The sequence below is a fragment of the Gnatocerus cornutus genome, unplaced genomic scaffold (genome assembly GCF_029298725.1).
Source record: "Gnatocerus cornutus isolate USDA-ARS CGAHR unplaced genomic scaffold, icGnaCorn1.1 ctg00000023.1, whole genome shotgun sequence".
Classification (NCBI taxonomy): Eukaryota; Metazoa; Arthropoda; class Insecta; order Coleoptera; family Tenebrionidae; genus Gnatocerus; species Gnatocerus cornutus.
The window spans coordinates 6,110,609-6,125,391 of record NW_028275375.1 but is presented as its reverse complement, the minus strand read 5'-3'; the positions used below and the strand labels follow the sequence as shown (position 1 = coordinate 6,125,391).

The 14,783-nt window shown below is 33.9% G+C and overlaps 2 protein-coding genes across 2 annotated transcripts in view; one reads left to right on the top strand and one right to left on the bottom strand.

Moving 5' to 3' along the window:
• LOC148166636 (uncharacterized) overlaps positions 1-14,783 on the top strand; it is a 94,674-nt gene that overhangs the window by 66,370 nt on the left and 13,521 nt on the right. Inside the window, exon 3 of the mRNA XM_088048923.1 lies at positions 14,297-14,505. Coding sequence (XP_087905049.1) covers positions 14,297-14,504 — 208 coding nt within the window. The 3' untranslated portion in view covers position 14,505. The remainder of the gene's footprint in view (positions 1-14,296; positions 14,506-14,783) is intronic.
• LOC148166642 (uncharacterized) overlaps positions 1-14,783 on the bottom strand; it is an 87,679-nt gene that overhangs the window by 71,201 nt on the left and 1,695 nt on the right. The window contains exon 2 of the mRNA XM_088048911.1: positions 6,438-6,466. The gene's annotated coding sequence lies outside the window, so the exon portion shown is untranslated. The remainder of the gene's footprint in view (positions 1-6,437; positions 6,467-14,783) is intronic.

The following is a 14,783-nucleotide window of genomic DNA, read 5'->3' as shown; positions in this document are numbered from 1 at the left end:
CTTAAGAATAGCTTATTTACTGTTCTAAATTAATTTAAAATTTTAGAGCATGAAATAGAGTTTTTAGAAATTATTATTTTGAAGACGAACTAAAAATTTTCATGGCTTTTATTTAAATTTCCCAACTTTGTCAGATTTTATTTTAAAACTGAAATTTAGAGGTTTTACTACTTTAGACTTGCTAATTGACTGCTCTAAATTTCAAAATTTTAGAGCAAAAAATAAAATTTTTAGAAATTTTTATTTCGAAGACGAACTAAAAATTTTCATGACTGAGTTAAATTTCGTAACTTTGTCAAATTTTATCCTGAAACTGTGAAATTAGGAAAGTTTACTACTTTAGACTAGTTCATCTACTACTCTAAATTCCAAAATTTTCGAGCAAAAAATACAATTTTTAGAAATTTTTATTTTGAAGACGAACTAAAAATTTTCATGACTCAGTTAAATTTCGTAACTTTGTTAAATTTTATCCTGAAACTTTGAAAATTGTAAGGTTTACTACTTTAGACTTGTTTATCTACTGCTCTAAATTTCAAAATTTTAGAGCAAAAAATACAATTTTTAGAAATTTTTATTTTGAAGACGAACTAAAAATTTTCATGACTGAGTTAAATTTCGTAACTTTGTCAAATTTTATCCTGAAACTTGGAAGGCTTACTAGTTTAGACTTGTTCATCTACTGCTCTAAATTTCAAATTTTAGAGCAAAAAATAGAGTTTTTAGAAATGTTTATTTCGAAGACGAACTAACAATTTTCATGGCTTTTATTTAAATTCCGTAATTTTGTCAGATTTTATCCTAAAACTGTGAAATTTGGAGGTTTTATTACTATAGACTTGTTAATTCACTGCTCTAAATTCCAAAATTTTAGAGCAAAAAATAGAGTTTTTAGAAATTTTTATTTCGAAATTGAACTAAAAATGTTCATGACTCACTTAAATTTCGTAACTTTGTCAAATTTTATCATAAAATTCTGAAATTTAGAGGTTTTACTAGTTTATACTTGTTAATCTACTTCTCTAAATTTCAAAATTTTAGAGCAACAAATAGAGTTTTTAGAAACTTCAAATTTGAAAACGAACTAAAAATTTTTTACTTATGTTCCGTAACTTTGTCAGATTTTATCCTTAAACTGAAATTAGGAAGTTTCATTACTTTAGATTGCTAATGTACTGCTCTAAATTTCAAAATTTTAGAGCAAAAAATAGAGTTTTTAGAAATTTTAAATTTGAAGACAAACTAAAAATTTTTTACCTAAGTTCCGTAACTTTGTCAGATTATATTTTAAATCTGCGAAATTTGAAGGTTTTACTACTTTAGACTTGTTAATTTACTGCTCTAAATTTCAAAATTTTAGAGCAAGAAATAGTGTTTTTAGAAATTTTTATTTTGAAGATGAACTCAAAATTTACATGGCTTTTACTTAAATTGCGTAACTTTATCAGATTTCATTTTAAAACTCTGAAAATTTGAGATTTTACCACTTAAGAATAGCTTATTTACTGCTCTAAATTCCAAAATTTTGGAGCAAAAAATAGAGTTTTTAGAAATTTTCATTTCTAAGAGACAATTTCTTGTGAATTTCAAAAAAATCACTATATCTTTAAAACGATTATTCCTACGAAAAATATTATAAAGGTTTTTTTTTGTTGCAAATTTGCTAATGTAAAATTTTTATAATAACTGTTTTTGCTGTTGGAATCATCCGTGACGACATATTTGCAAAGAATAGTTTTTTTTTACATTTACCACCGCGTAACTTTTTTAGCAGCACACCTATCGATGCGGACTTTTGACAATTTGTTCAGAACAATAAAATGAACGTCTACACAAAAAATCATGGACCAAAACGGCGAAATAAAAATCACGATCCTCCGAGATTTGCACGGACTAATGAAGAAGCAGCGTGGAAACACCGAAACTTGCAATATTAAACATGACGTCAAGACCCCCATGCATGATTTACTGCGACCCTTCAAACGGATTTCAAACCAAAAAGTCCCTGAAAAAATGGAGCGTCTCTAGTTGAACTTTTTCACAATAATAGTGAATTTGGTGCTGTTAGGATTAAGAGTCGTGGGGAGTTTGGTCCCATCAAGTTATTTTTATTCGGACCATCTAGGAAAAAAGAGAAAGCTTCAAAGTGCGTGAGATACGCGAATTTATCTGGAAAACGGCGCAGAATCAATATACCTGTAACATGCGCACAGAAAATTAGTGAATAAGCTCGTTTACAAGGAGAATGTGTATTTGTATTGTTGACTGTGTGGCAAGGTAATTAGACTGTGCAACTTTGGGGCCCCCGTGCGTCTTTTCGAGCGCGCACCTCCGCACCCTCACAGTCTAATAACTAACTGTTGCTTTTCATCGTTTGAATAGGTCGAGTTTGTTCGGATGGTTCTTATGATCTCATCTGGGTGCGCATTTTCAAATTTCCACCCAAATCTTCCGGCGCAATTCATCAAAATTGGCGATTTTCGCGCTTTTCCTACAAAAAACTGACAGGTCCGGTGCCCGGTAACTTCTCCCAGGACTTTTTGGCGTTTTGCTTGTATTAATCGCTCTCGCGGCTAATCAACTGGATCTGATCGCTCTGCTGAAATTGTTTATGTTTCGAAATAGATAATCAATAATGCCGATAGTGTAATCTGCCTTTGATATCGCTGAAAATGTGTGTTTTGGTCGTCAATTCCGTTAAGAGGAGCGTGTGTGATTTATTGTGTGAAATGGCGCTCATAAGATATTGATGGCAGTTGAGACACGACAGACGTCTTTGGATATCACAGCCAACGCAATAAAGAGGGCGGAAATGACGTGGGAATTTGAATTTTATTTTTTCCTGCTCTGCAGAGCTTTCAAATTTAATTCGGTTAATTGCGGATTGTGCCCCAGAGAATTCCTATTCTCAGAGCTATTTTTAAAATCCGACGATAATACGGCGCTACTATAAAACCGGACTTAAAAATGTAAAATTTTAAATTTCCCGCGCAAAATTTCGAAGCGAAAATGAAGACCTGTCACGTTTTTATTGCAAATTTGTCTTTCCAAAGCAATTTTAGAGCTAGGTTAGACAATGGCGTGACAGATTTCAGTAATACCAACTTTGAAATTTTACGATTTTGATTCGATTTTTTAAATAATGACGCAGTATGAACAATAACAGTAGTATATTATCATACGAGCGCGTTATGAGACTCATTATCTACAAGGTTGATGTTTGCAACACGAGCGAGCTTGAGTGCGAGCTCCATAACATTCGAGTGTAATACTATGCTTTATCTACGACTATTCTCTGAAATAAGTTAGACAAGTAACAAGGGGTGCTGTATGTGGGTACATAATTAACAAAATTAAAAAACAAAAATTATTTTTTGAAGGGAAAAAGTTTTTTTTTAATTTTTGGTCGAATCTAGGGAAATCAAGCGTTTAACGTTGAAATATGATATGATTCAATTAGCCCATACTGAAAATTGACATTTATACAAAAATTTATACCTATTTGCAGTACACCATCGCTGAATAATCTAGATATTTCTAGGGATTTTTTGGTTAGAATCTAGGCTTCATCAAAATTTTGATCTGGCAAATCTGGCTAGACAACAAATTCAAATGAACACACTATACTGTGGTCACTATTAAGTGGATTTCCGCCAATCAGAACCGACCTAATCATGGCCATTTTTATTTGTCGAAAAGCAATTTTTTGGTAATTTATTAGAATTGCTCTACTCATTAATAAGTCAAGTTGGCAGTAGCCCATAGCAATTTTTATCGGTAACAGTTGGCAACAGAAATGTTGTCAAAACTTGTCAAATTTTTGTAAATTTGGGATGTTGCTACATTCAATTTTCCCCCAGTTTTCTCCCTAAAGAACTGAAAGCCGGGTTTACACCCAAAAATTCGCACTGACAGCTCTATGGACCTAATAAAAATTCGTCAGCACGAATTGAGACTTGATTTGATTGTAATTAGCATAATTTCGGTGAGAATTCGCGCTAAACTAACAATAAATGCGGTTAGCAAGACCTCCACTCTGAATAAATATTAATAAAATAAACGCCGCAAACGTTATCAATTTAGCATCTTTATAATTTTGTGTGGATTCCTGTTTGCCCGGCGCAAATTCGGAGTAAAAATTGTCGCTCCTGTGTAGCCACCGTAAATAGATAATGAGAAAAAATCAATAAATGCTACAAAATTAGAGAGGAAATTAATTGAGTTTCATTTTCGTGATGTTGAAACTTTGTTTATCGGCGAAGATAAGTTAATTACTCCGTTTTTCAGACGGGGGAGAATAAATTTGTAATTCGAGCATTGAAAACTCTTGTTATTATAGATTTAAACTCAAATCAAATCGGAGAGCTATTTAGCATTGTTAATGTTGTATTGTTATACAAAGGGCAGGGGTGAACTATTCAAAATTTCTACTAACCGTAAAATCCGTTATTCCGGACCATGAAATCCATTGTTGGTTTGGGAGAAAGTTGCAAACTCCATCTTTCGTTTAAATAATATAAACTAAAATAAGTGCGCGTTGTCTCATGAGTTTATAATTGGAAACTCCTCGTGCATTATTTCAATGGTGAATCATTTAAGATGACAAAGAGAGGAGAGTTTCCCTTATTGAAATTAACTTGAAATTGCTTTGAACGTCACCAAGTTATCGCGCTGAAACAAAGAGTGGCCATATAGACAAATAAGATTTTATTGCGATTAGTTTGTTACATTTTCCAAAGGTATAAATGTAAATTTATTCATCAGGTTATCAGATATTCTCGTGTACGAACCAGATTTCGTTTGAAACAACTTTGCCCTAATAATAATTGAGTTTATGTATTCTCTAAAGTTAACCAAATATTTATCGCAACGGGGTAAACCAAATCCGGGGAGGAAATTCAATGTTTCTTTTCGATCAAAATTCATAGGGAGAAAAAAAGATGACGCCGAGTTTGCACGAAGGATTTTTGATTATTGATTCAATTTCCGATGGACAGGTATATTAATTGATATTATGTTCATCAAAGTCCATTGTGAGTGGAACACGGTTTGGTGTGTTCCATCATCACCGCAATATAGTTCAGGCAAAATAAACATGTACCTCGGAATAATTCGCATAAGGCTGATTTTTGTGTGGACATTTAGAGCAGTAAGTCCAAAGTAGTAAAACCTTCAAATTTCAGAGTTTTAGGATAAAATTTAACAAAGTTATGGGGAAAATTTTTAGTTCCTTTTCGAAATAAAAATGTTTAAAAACTCTATTTTTTTTCTAAAATTTTGGAATTTAAAGCAGTAAATTAGCATGTTTAAAGTAGTAAAACATCCAAATTTTACAGTTCTAAAATGAAATCTGATTAAGTTACGGAATTAAGGTAAAAGCCATAAAAATTTTTAGTTCGTCTTCGAAATAAAAATTTTTAAAAACTCTATTTTTGCTTAAAAAATTTGGAATTTGGAGCAGTAAATAAGTAAGTCTAAAGTTATAAAACCCCAAAATTTTACAGTTTTAAAATGAAATCTGACAAAGTTACGAAATTTAAGTAAGTCATGAAAATTTTAGTTTGTCTTCAAAATAAAAATTTCTTAAAACTCTATTTCTTGCTCTAAAATTTTGAAATTTTTGTGTCTATTTTGCTAATCTGGTGATCTTGTGATTAAAACTTTCAATTTTTGCATGTAATTCCAGTCATTCCAGGTAAATTACGCGGTGTTCTGGAGCCGATACTCAATTTTCTCCTCAAATGAAATGACGGTAAAACCCTAACAAAGCCGCTTTACATTAACCGTTCGACTAGGGCATCTTAGATGTTTTATTCATCTCTTTAATTTCCTGTAAAACATTACATCTAAGCATAGGCAATAGGAAATGGGTCACGGCACCGCAAAATTGAATAAAATCTCAAAGTCGAGGTGAGGCTTTCCTCCGCTGTTCCAATTACTGCACCCATACATTGAAATTCTTGATCCGACACAGTTTTATTTAAGATGAGATAAAATTCAAAATCAATAGTCGATCTAAACCAAATTTAGCCCGAATGCAATATACAAAGGGAGTGTTTGCTATGTCAAACAAAGCGGCGCCACAGGTAGTGAAAAGTTGGGCTGCCCTCGAGTTTATCTTTGCAAATAACAAACTTTGTCCGTTTAATTTGATAACGGTTTAACTAAGAAATTATTTACAGATGGAGAACAAGTTGGGTATGAATGGTGACCGCTGGGCCTTTCATAACTACTATAAAGCAGATTTTGTCGGCGCTCTTAAACGGAACTTCATATGTAAAGTGAATAGTCACAGAAGCTGCTCATTTCAAATGGAAATGCACTGGAATATTATAACATCCGTATTCAGGAGTTTGCAAATATACTTCGGATTATTACCTTAATTAATTGCACAAACGATATCAACGAATATCCCTAATTAACACTATTCTACTTACCGAACTGCTGTGGCTTTTTACGGCTGCCTCTGAAAATTTCAATATTGGTAATAACTATTTCAACTTTGTTACTCGAATTCATTTTAAATTTGTTGACTAAAACCAGATAAAACACGTCCTTTGATGTGTACACCACTTTTTTACCTTTGAAATAAACTGCATTGTCGATATCAGGACAAATTCAATAATTAGCTTCCAGCAAAAATGTAATTGGAAATTCTTCTCTTTGAAAATGGCTGTACCAACATTGTCAAAAAAAAAAATCAACAAATAGTTGACAAAAACTACTTTGTGGAATTGTATTCTTGACAGTCTTTGAATGTCTTTGACTCTTTTTTAACTGCGCTTCAAAGTATTAGACGAGGCATATATTACCTGGATTTTTTTTTCGTTTTTTAGTCTGAAAGCTAGTATATTATTGTACGAGCATGTTTTGAGGCCCATTTCTCACCAGACTGATGTTTGCGACACGAGTGCATAAGGGCGAGTGTAATACTTTGCTTTATCTAGGAACATTCCCTGAAATAGGTAACAAGAGTGATTATGGTAATTAAGATTATGGCGGTATATTTCGAATAGACGCTACAAAATTAACTAAAATAAAAAATAAAAATCACTACATTTTTAAACAAACTAATTAATGAATTAACGAAATGTGAAAATATGATAAAAGAAAAAAGAAATACCCGAATGGAATGATTGTCAAAACAAAAATTGACATTTTGCTTCATGGCTCACTTCGCTCCTTTGACGTACGCCAATTTCAGTCAAAACTGGCTAGTGAACTAATTAAAATGAACACACGATACTGTGGTCATTACTCAGTGGATTTCAGCCAATCATAGTCGACCGATTAGGGCCTAATCATCGCCATCTTAATTCGACGGAAAGCAAATTATTTGATCATTATTACTATCGCTTTACTCATAAAGTCAAGTTGGTAAATGTCTTTTGTCGGTAAATGTTCGCAGCAAAAATGTTGTCAAAACTTGTGAATTTGGGATTCAATTTTTCCCCAATTTTATCCCTAATGAATTAAAACCCTGATTTACACCTAAAAATTTGCACTGGATAGGACCAAACAACTAAAGTCCGTTTTTTTATTAAAAAACCACCAACACCGCAATCTCCCACCACTTTACAACCGGCAACGTCGTCGATAGTGACTTTTTGGTGATAAAATCAAATAGGTTAGCTGCCTAATTGACAATTTGATTACACAAAACGGCCTTTCAGGCTGTGCCGAGTCTTTTCACTATTAAATTATTTGATTTGCAATCCAACAGTCTGTAAAAGAAACGTTTTTAACGGAAACATTGCCTAATTTTCAGAAAGGTCAAAAATTTGACAACTATTTTCTCACCAAAAATCTCCCTAGGCAACGTTGCCGGTTGTAATAGAGGGGAAGATTGCGGTGTTGGTGGTTTTAACAAAAAAAAACGCACTTTATAAGCGAGTTATTTGATGGTTGTCGAAGCAATTTTTGTTAGTAATAGTTGGCAGCAAGAGCTTTTGACCTTGATGCAACTAACATGCGTAGAAGCTAATCGTCCTGCGCAAAACCACCTAACTTGTTAAATCCTTATTGCAATCTCTTTTTGCAACAAATTTTGAATTAATTATTAAGTAATTTGAGATGTTGGTACGCCCAACTTTGACGTGTTAACCTCAAAAATCGCTACATTTTATCCCTAGATTTAAAATAAAATTTGTTACCGTTTTTAAAAATAGAAGGCGCATCTGAGGAAAATTTGGAACATGTTTAAAGCCCCGCACTAATTACGCAACAAATTTTTATGGGGGGACAATGATGCCAACCTTGTCATCGTAAAATTTCCAAAATTAACTCATCACAATTCCTATCTTAAATAACGGCACAGTGGACTCTTGCAACCTAAACCGTTTTGCGGATTAACTTGAAAGCCACTTTTAGAATTTAAAACGTGAAATTTAAACTTTCCGGTCCGAACTTTCGAAGTTGGTACCATTGACAATTTGAAAGCTGTCACGCGCCTTGCTTAACTTAACCTTATTTTCAAAGTTAGCAGTGCCAAAGTAGCGCCAAGAGTGAACACGAATCGTAAAATTGTGTTGGAAAGGCAAATTTTGTGTAAAAACGTTAGTTTAGACACAAAGCGGCATTCTACAGTTACACAACCTTGAAAGTTCCGAGCGGGAAATTTGAAATTCACACTTTTGAATTTTAGCTCGTTTGGCCCTTTAAAGAATTGAAAACAATTGAAGAGGCAGTTGGGGTGTGAAATTTGCAAAGTTTGTGTGTAATAATATTTGGAGCCTCTGAAATGTTTGCTGCAGGACACGAGCAGTGTTTGCGTTACCTGTTAGATACTCGTATGTAGTCGATTCCATTAAACTGATCAAGCAGAGCTTGAGAGATCGGGGGAATGTTTATTTTTCATTTCTGTAGAACTAATATTGTTAGATAGGGTAAGTGTTGATACAGTTCAGAGACGAATGATGTTAGTTAAGCCCTCAAACTGTAGTATTGTGTCATTTTCGTTTGTCGGATTGTAACAAACGCCCAAACATGTCTCGAAAAGACCTTCCCCGCTTTACACTGTAATTACTCCCTAAATACTTAAATTAATTAATGAAACTCCGAGTTTGCGTATGAGTCCTAATCACCTAATGCGTTTCAAGACCTTCCGCAACGAAATTACAAAACACTAAGTTAATTGAATAATTACGGAAGAAAAATTATCAATTTTGATAACAGCTCGTCTCCGATTCAACGCTGATGGCGGCATTTTGCGTAACGAGCGAACCGTGAAGACGCAAGAAATTCAACCGAATATTAAAATTTCACGAGCCATTAGTAGCCATGTGTGCAGTCACAGGCTCGTAAAATACATCTCGACCATAACAGTAAACACACGATCTATAAATAAATGCATACTTATTCATTCCGCTAAGTTTATGGTCAGCGTCTAAAGTTTTAAAAGCTTTCCTCAAGTTCATAACCACGTTTAACTTTTAAGTATGATTGGTGGAAAGCGGAATCGGCACAACTTCAAACAACTTTCGCCCTAAAGGCCGGTATTAATTTGAAATTTAAATAATTATACTTGTTGAAGGGATTTCAAACAGGCAATAAAAAATCAACAACTCTTCAACGAGCTTCATTTTATGATTTTAATTAATCTGACTAGCACGCACAAGATTTATCACCTTGCGATTTTTAAATTGGGAGCAACGGAAATGGTGGATGCGCCGGGTCTACATATAGGGTTTTCCATACCAAATCGACCCCTTTTGACCCATTTTCGATTTTACTGAAAATTTTTCATCTTTTTCTACCCTATGAAAAAATCGCTTTTTCAAAATTTCGAAATTAAATTTTTAAACTCAAAAAATTATCGAGATAAGACGAAAAAACGGACGCCAATCCCAAAGCTGAAAAATTTTCAACTCGGTAACTATGGACACAAACTATCACCCATTGGTCAGATGAACTCTCGTTGCCTAGGAAATTGGGACGGTCTTTTATTCCAGTTCTTGAATAAGCTGTCGGATTGGTTATTAATTTTTTATCCATTCTCGAATACTAGTTTGAGGATACTCTGTACAGGGTCCGCCAACACTAGTGTCTCGGCCCAAAATTGCTATTAATTATGAAGCTATAAAAATATTTTTTTTTTTTGTACATGAAGAGGAAATGATGTAATCAGTTTTAATATTGTATTAACCATATGTGAAATAAATGCAAAAAACTACGTTTTTCAAAAATCAAAATGGAGAAAAGCGTGGAAAAGTCAACCTGTCCAGGTTTATGACAATTGATTCTTCACCGCAAACTAGTCCCTACTAAGCCATTTATGTTGGGTAATATTTTATGATGGGCTGGATCTTCCATCGGACAGACCGACTGTTTGTTATCAGGCCCATGGTAATCTCCTAGGTACTTTGGGGCCAGTTTGCGGCTTATTAGAAGCCAGATCATAAATCTTATAAGGGAGTTAAAACGATTTTTTAGAATCATTTAATATCTCGGTACCACATTTTTTAATTCAGATTTTAATATCATTTTCATCCTTTTGGTGAAAAATCGAACAAGACAGGTTGGGTTACCCCACCATTTTCTTCATTTTGATTTTTGAAAACCGTAGTTTTTTGCGTTTATTTCACATATGATTAACCCAAGAGTAAAACTGATCACATCAGTTTGTAGCGCTCCGTTTCCTCTTCATGTACAAAAAAAAATATTTTTATAGCTTGATAATTAATAGCAATTTTAGGCCGGGACACTAGTGTTGGCGGACCCTGTATATCCAACATCACAAATCCTAGTCATTATAGGTACAAGGTGTTTATAAATGTTACTAGCATCAAGGAAGGCTCTGGAATTCCTATCGTACACCATTTTGCCGCTTTGTTTTCATAGTGAATATGACTATCTTGAAAATTATTTCTAATGTTATTTACGTCAATGACGTTTCAGTTACAGTTTTGTGTCCAATTTTTAGATTTTCAGGTTTTAAACCACAACTAGAACAGTTTATTTCTCAAAACTTACTTTGCTCCATGTTTGAGGTTAACTGCAAATGTCAGTTAAAAAGTGTAAACCCACATTTGTAATGAGCGGCAAATTTCTTTGACATTTCATAGCCACCCTTGACGCTAGAAACATTTATAAACACCTTGTATTTGTACACTGTAAAATCGTTTAATTGCATTTATTTTATTGTATAAACAAAGCTTTAAGAAACAAATAAAAACAATCAATTAATTTTTATTAAAAAAAAAAATCGGCCCACTCTCGGATATGCGAGAATACTTAATCACAGAATTAATTGAAGTTTTTTTTGATAAAATAAAATAAAAAATGGCGAACTTCGAGAAATTACCGGTTTTTTTCAATTTTTTTTTTAATTTCTAAATTTTAAAACAAAATTTTTGAAAAAAATCGGCCCTATAAGTTAGTTTTTGAAAAAATTAGAGTTATTTGAAAATATAAAAGCCATTTTTTGAAAAAATTATAACTTTTTTTGGGTTGAGAATAAAAATTTTAAAAAATTCTGAGAACTGTTTACGATAGGGTAGATAAAAAAAATCGGCCAAATCGAAAAGGGTCGAGGTCAAAACGGTCAATTAGGTATGTAACACCCTATAAATGTATAAATTTCTGTTTGAATTTTTAGTTGGGATTACAATAGATATCTGCAGAGATCATCAAACTTTGATGGAAAGACAAACTTTAAATGGTATCTACTGGTGATTGATGGCTCAACTTGAGCACTCAATTTAAGCCGCTGAATATGTGATGTTTGTTTAGAACTCGCGGAAAGAAAAATTCCAAACTTGTCGCACGTCTTCTTCCTAATTTATTTTAATTACATTGAAAATTGGATACTTGAGCTCAAATTTGCGTCGCTTTCTCTTTGCAAAGTTTAATTGGGAAAGCTCCTTTTTTCCGTCGTGATTATTGCATTTGCACACCTAGAATAGTCTTCGGTTTGTCTAAATAAGCATCAAATTGATTTAAAGATCTGATTCAAGAGAAAACTGTCGCAAGCAATGGTCCATGAATTCGCTACAATTTCATTTGTTTGATTGCATCTAAACCCAGCGTAGCGTGACGTGAAAAGGAGCGACTAAAACCTTTACATTGCAAACAAATTCATTCAAACTTTGTTATTGAATTTAAAAATTATCAATTAATTTCAATCACTGCCGGGAAATGACCGTGATTTAGGTGCGAACAAGTTCGCTTTAACTTTTCTGATAAAGAAAACATGAAAGCTAGGCTTTGTTGAACTTTTCTGTTGTAAGAGTCTTAAGGTTTGAAAGAACAGGCTTTGTTAGTGTTAGACAATGATTCTTTATTTTACTTTCGCGACATTTTGTAGACGTGCTAATTTCATTTCGCATTTTACGCGTGTTTCACTAACTAAAATCGATAAAGCAACGCACGGTATTAACAGCAGATTAATGTTACCGGATTTAGTAATTAATTTTCAACTTCATGGTGATGAACACCATCCAGGCCGAAGCACAAAGGAACAATAGTCGAATACTCTATCCGGTAATGTATCGCGAATTTACATTTGTCAAAATACGCAGAACCAAAGGCCGTTTTACCTGCGGGGAATTTTTTCCGGGCGCCAATTTCAAAATTTTGACTTTTAGTTGAGGCGCCATCTATCAATCAAATTTGACTTCTATCCATCATAGGTATCTAACTTATCATTTCGAAATTCTGATATGTCGAAAATTGCTCCTGTGTAATTCGGTAAATTCTCTGCAGGAAAAATAACAAATAAAGACACACAGTCGTCAATTTTGACAATTATTTGTTATTTTGGAAATTTTGAGATGTCAATGTTGGCAACAATGTTCCCCCAGATTTTGACATTTGAAATTTTTACATGAAAATTGCTGTGCATCAAAACGACGCAATTAATCAGTGCGAGTTTTTTTAACATGTTCCAAGTGTTACCAACGGTAAGAAACTAATTTAATTGCGTCGCATTACATTGATGGAACTTACACGATCGTCTTTTGTACCCCAACATTAATAACCTAAACCTAAAACCTTAATTTAAACTCAGGAATGCACAAACACGGTAAATACTAAAGTTATTTTTAGATTTTTAAGCCTTCCTGGGATTAAATCATATTCGATGTAATTGCAGCAGTGGCGGAGCTGAATAACGCAATTTACCGTAATATTAGCTTTTCACTAACGACACTTGATGTTATTACAAGCTTGAGAACGAATTTCACTTTTCTGCACAGTCAAACTGCAGCACTGATAACCAAATTAATTATGCATGAAAATTATCAGATAAAACATGATATTTGTGACAACTACTACTTAGGTGAGTGCAGGAAAGGGCTAACAAACGTTTCGTTCAGCCGCCTCATTACAGTTCAGGGAAAAAGTTTCGAGTTACCATCTTCATTCGTTGTACTTACGTGACCATATTAAATTAAGTCTGCGCATTTTTTAGGCAGAATACTCATTTTCTTTGGTAATGAAGTCATTATTTTGGACGGAGAGTTACGACTTCAAAGGGAGCATAAAAACAACAATACTAAATAAAATTTCCTTGCGGTTATCACCGGTTATTAATATCCATGAAAATGAACCCTTGCGCCCGATCTAATTATTGTTAAACGAAGTTTCCAATTTGCATTCATGCTGGGGTAAGATTGAGCCCTTGAAGCAGTCAGCGTGTGTGTCAACAGCGCCGCTATAGAAAATCAATGTCCATTACAGAATAGGCATTAATACTCCTTGACAGTTTCCGGTTATCTTGTTATCAGGCGTGTAAAACAAGCGAAATACACGCAGCCACATAAATTTTCAGGATGAAATGAAGCTTTGCAAATGTAATAATTTATAGCTTTGACTTGAGAGATGTGAAACACAAACAAGTAGATTAAATTATAAGGCTGAACTGTTTTCGTAAAACGAGTTGTGTCGTCTCGCACCACCTTAAAGTCGGTTAAACTTCGTGAAAACTGTCTCATCAAAACCCGTAAATAGATTATGATGGCACTTAAAAGAACGGGGATGTTGCGATAAGGAGCTTAACTTTCGACTGCAATTAAAGTCGGCCGAGTACACCACAGAGGGCGGAAAATGAATGCCACAAAATCACTTTTTTTTTCAAAAATTGAGCTGTGTAAACCCGGCTTTCAACTTAAATTTAAAAATTTCCGAAAATTTTTCGGTGTGAATCGGGCTTTTAGCGAGAAAGTTGGGGGGAAAATTGAATGTAGCGCCCTAATTTTTGGGTGTATCAACACCTGAAATTGAGTAAGAGATTTAAATAAGGATTTGTGACCTTTGTGGCCGTTTGCAACCCACGCCAACTGTGGTTTTTATTTTCCAGATCCAACTCCACCAAACCAAATTTCAAAAGTCCCGCGCTTGAGCTCGACGGAGACGGCTGTGGAATTGTCGAAAAATCGCAAGTGTGGCGATTCAAACTCAAAAACACTGTGTTTAGTGTTCCCACGTCGATTTTGGTGTTCGGAAACATTCATGGAAGTGTTCCAAGTGTTCGACCTGTGCCCACCAGCCAAAACAGCGGAAATTAAGGTAAATTTTACGACTTTTTTATCGAAATCGCGTTGGTCCATTATAACCAACAAAGAGGATTTAGGGTTTAGTCATTATTTTTAAATTACGTTAGAAATTGGTTTTAAAAGAGCTCGATTAGCTTCTACGCGTATCTGCGCTATTATGATTAGCTTCTACGCATTTCACAATTGCGTCACGCGAGGGACTTGAGTTCGGGAGGGAAAAATTCAAATTAAAGTGTGTTGGCGGAAAAAAGTTCTCGATTTTACTTTAAAGTGGGCCCAAAATGCATTAAA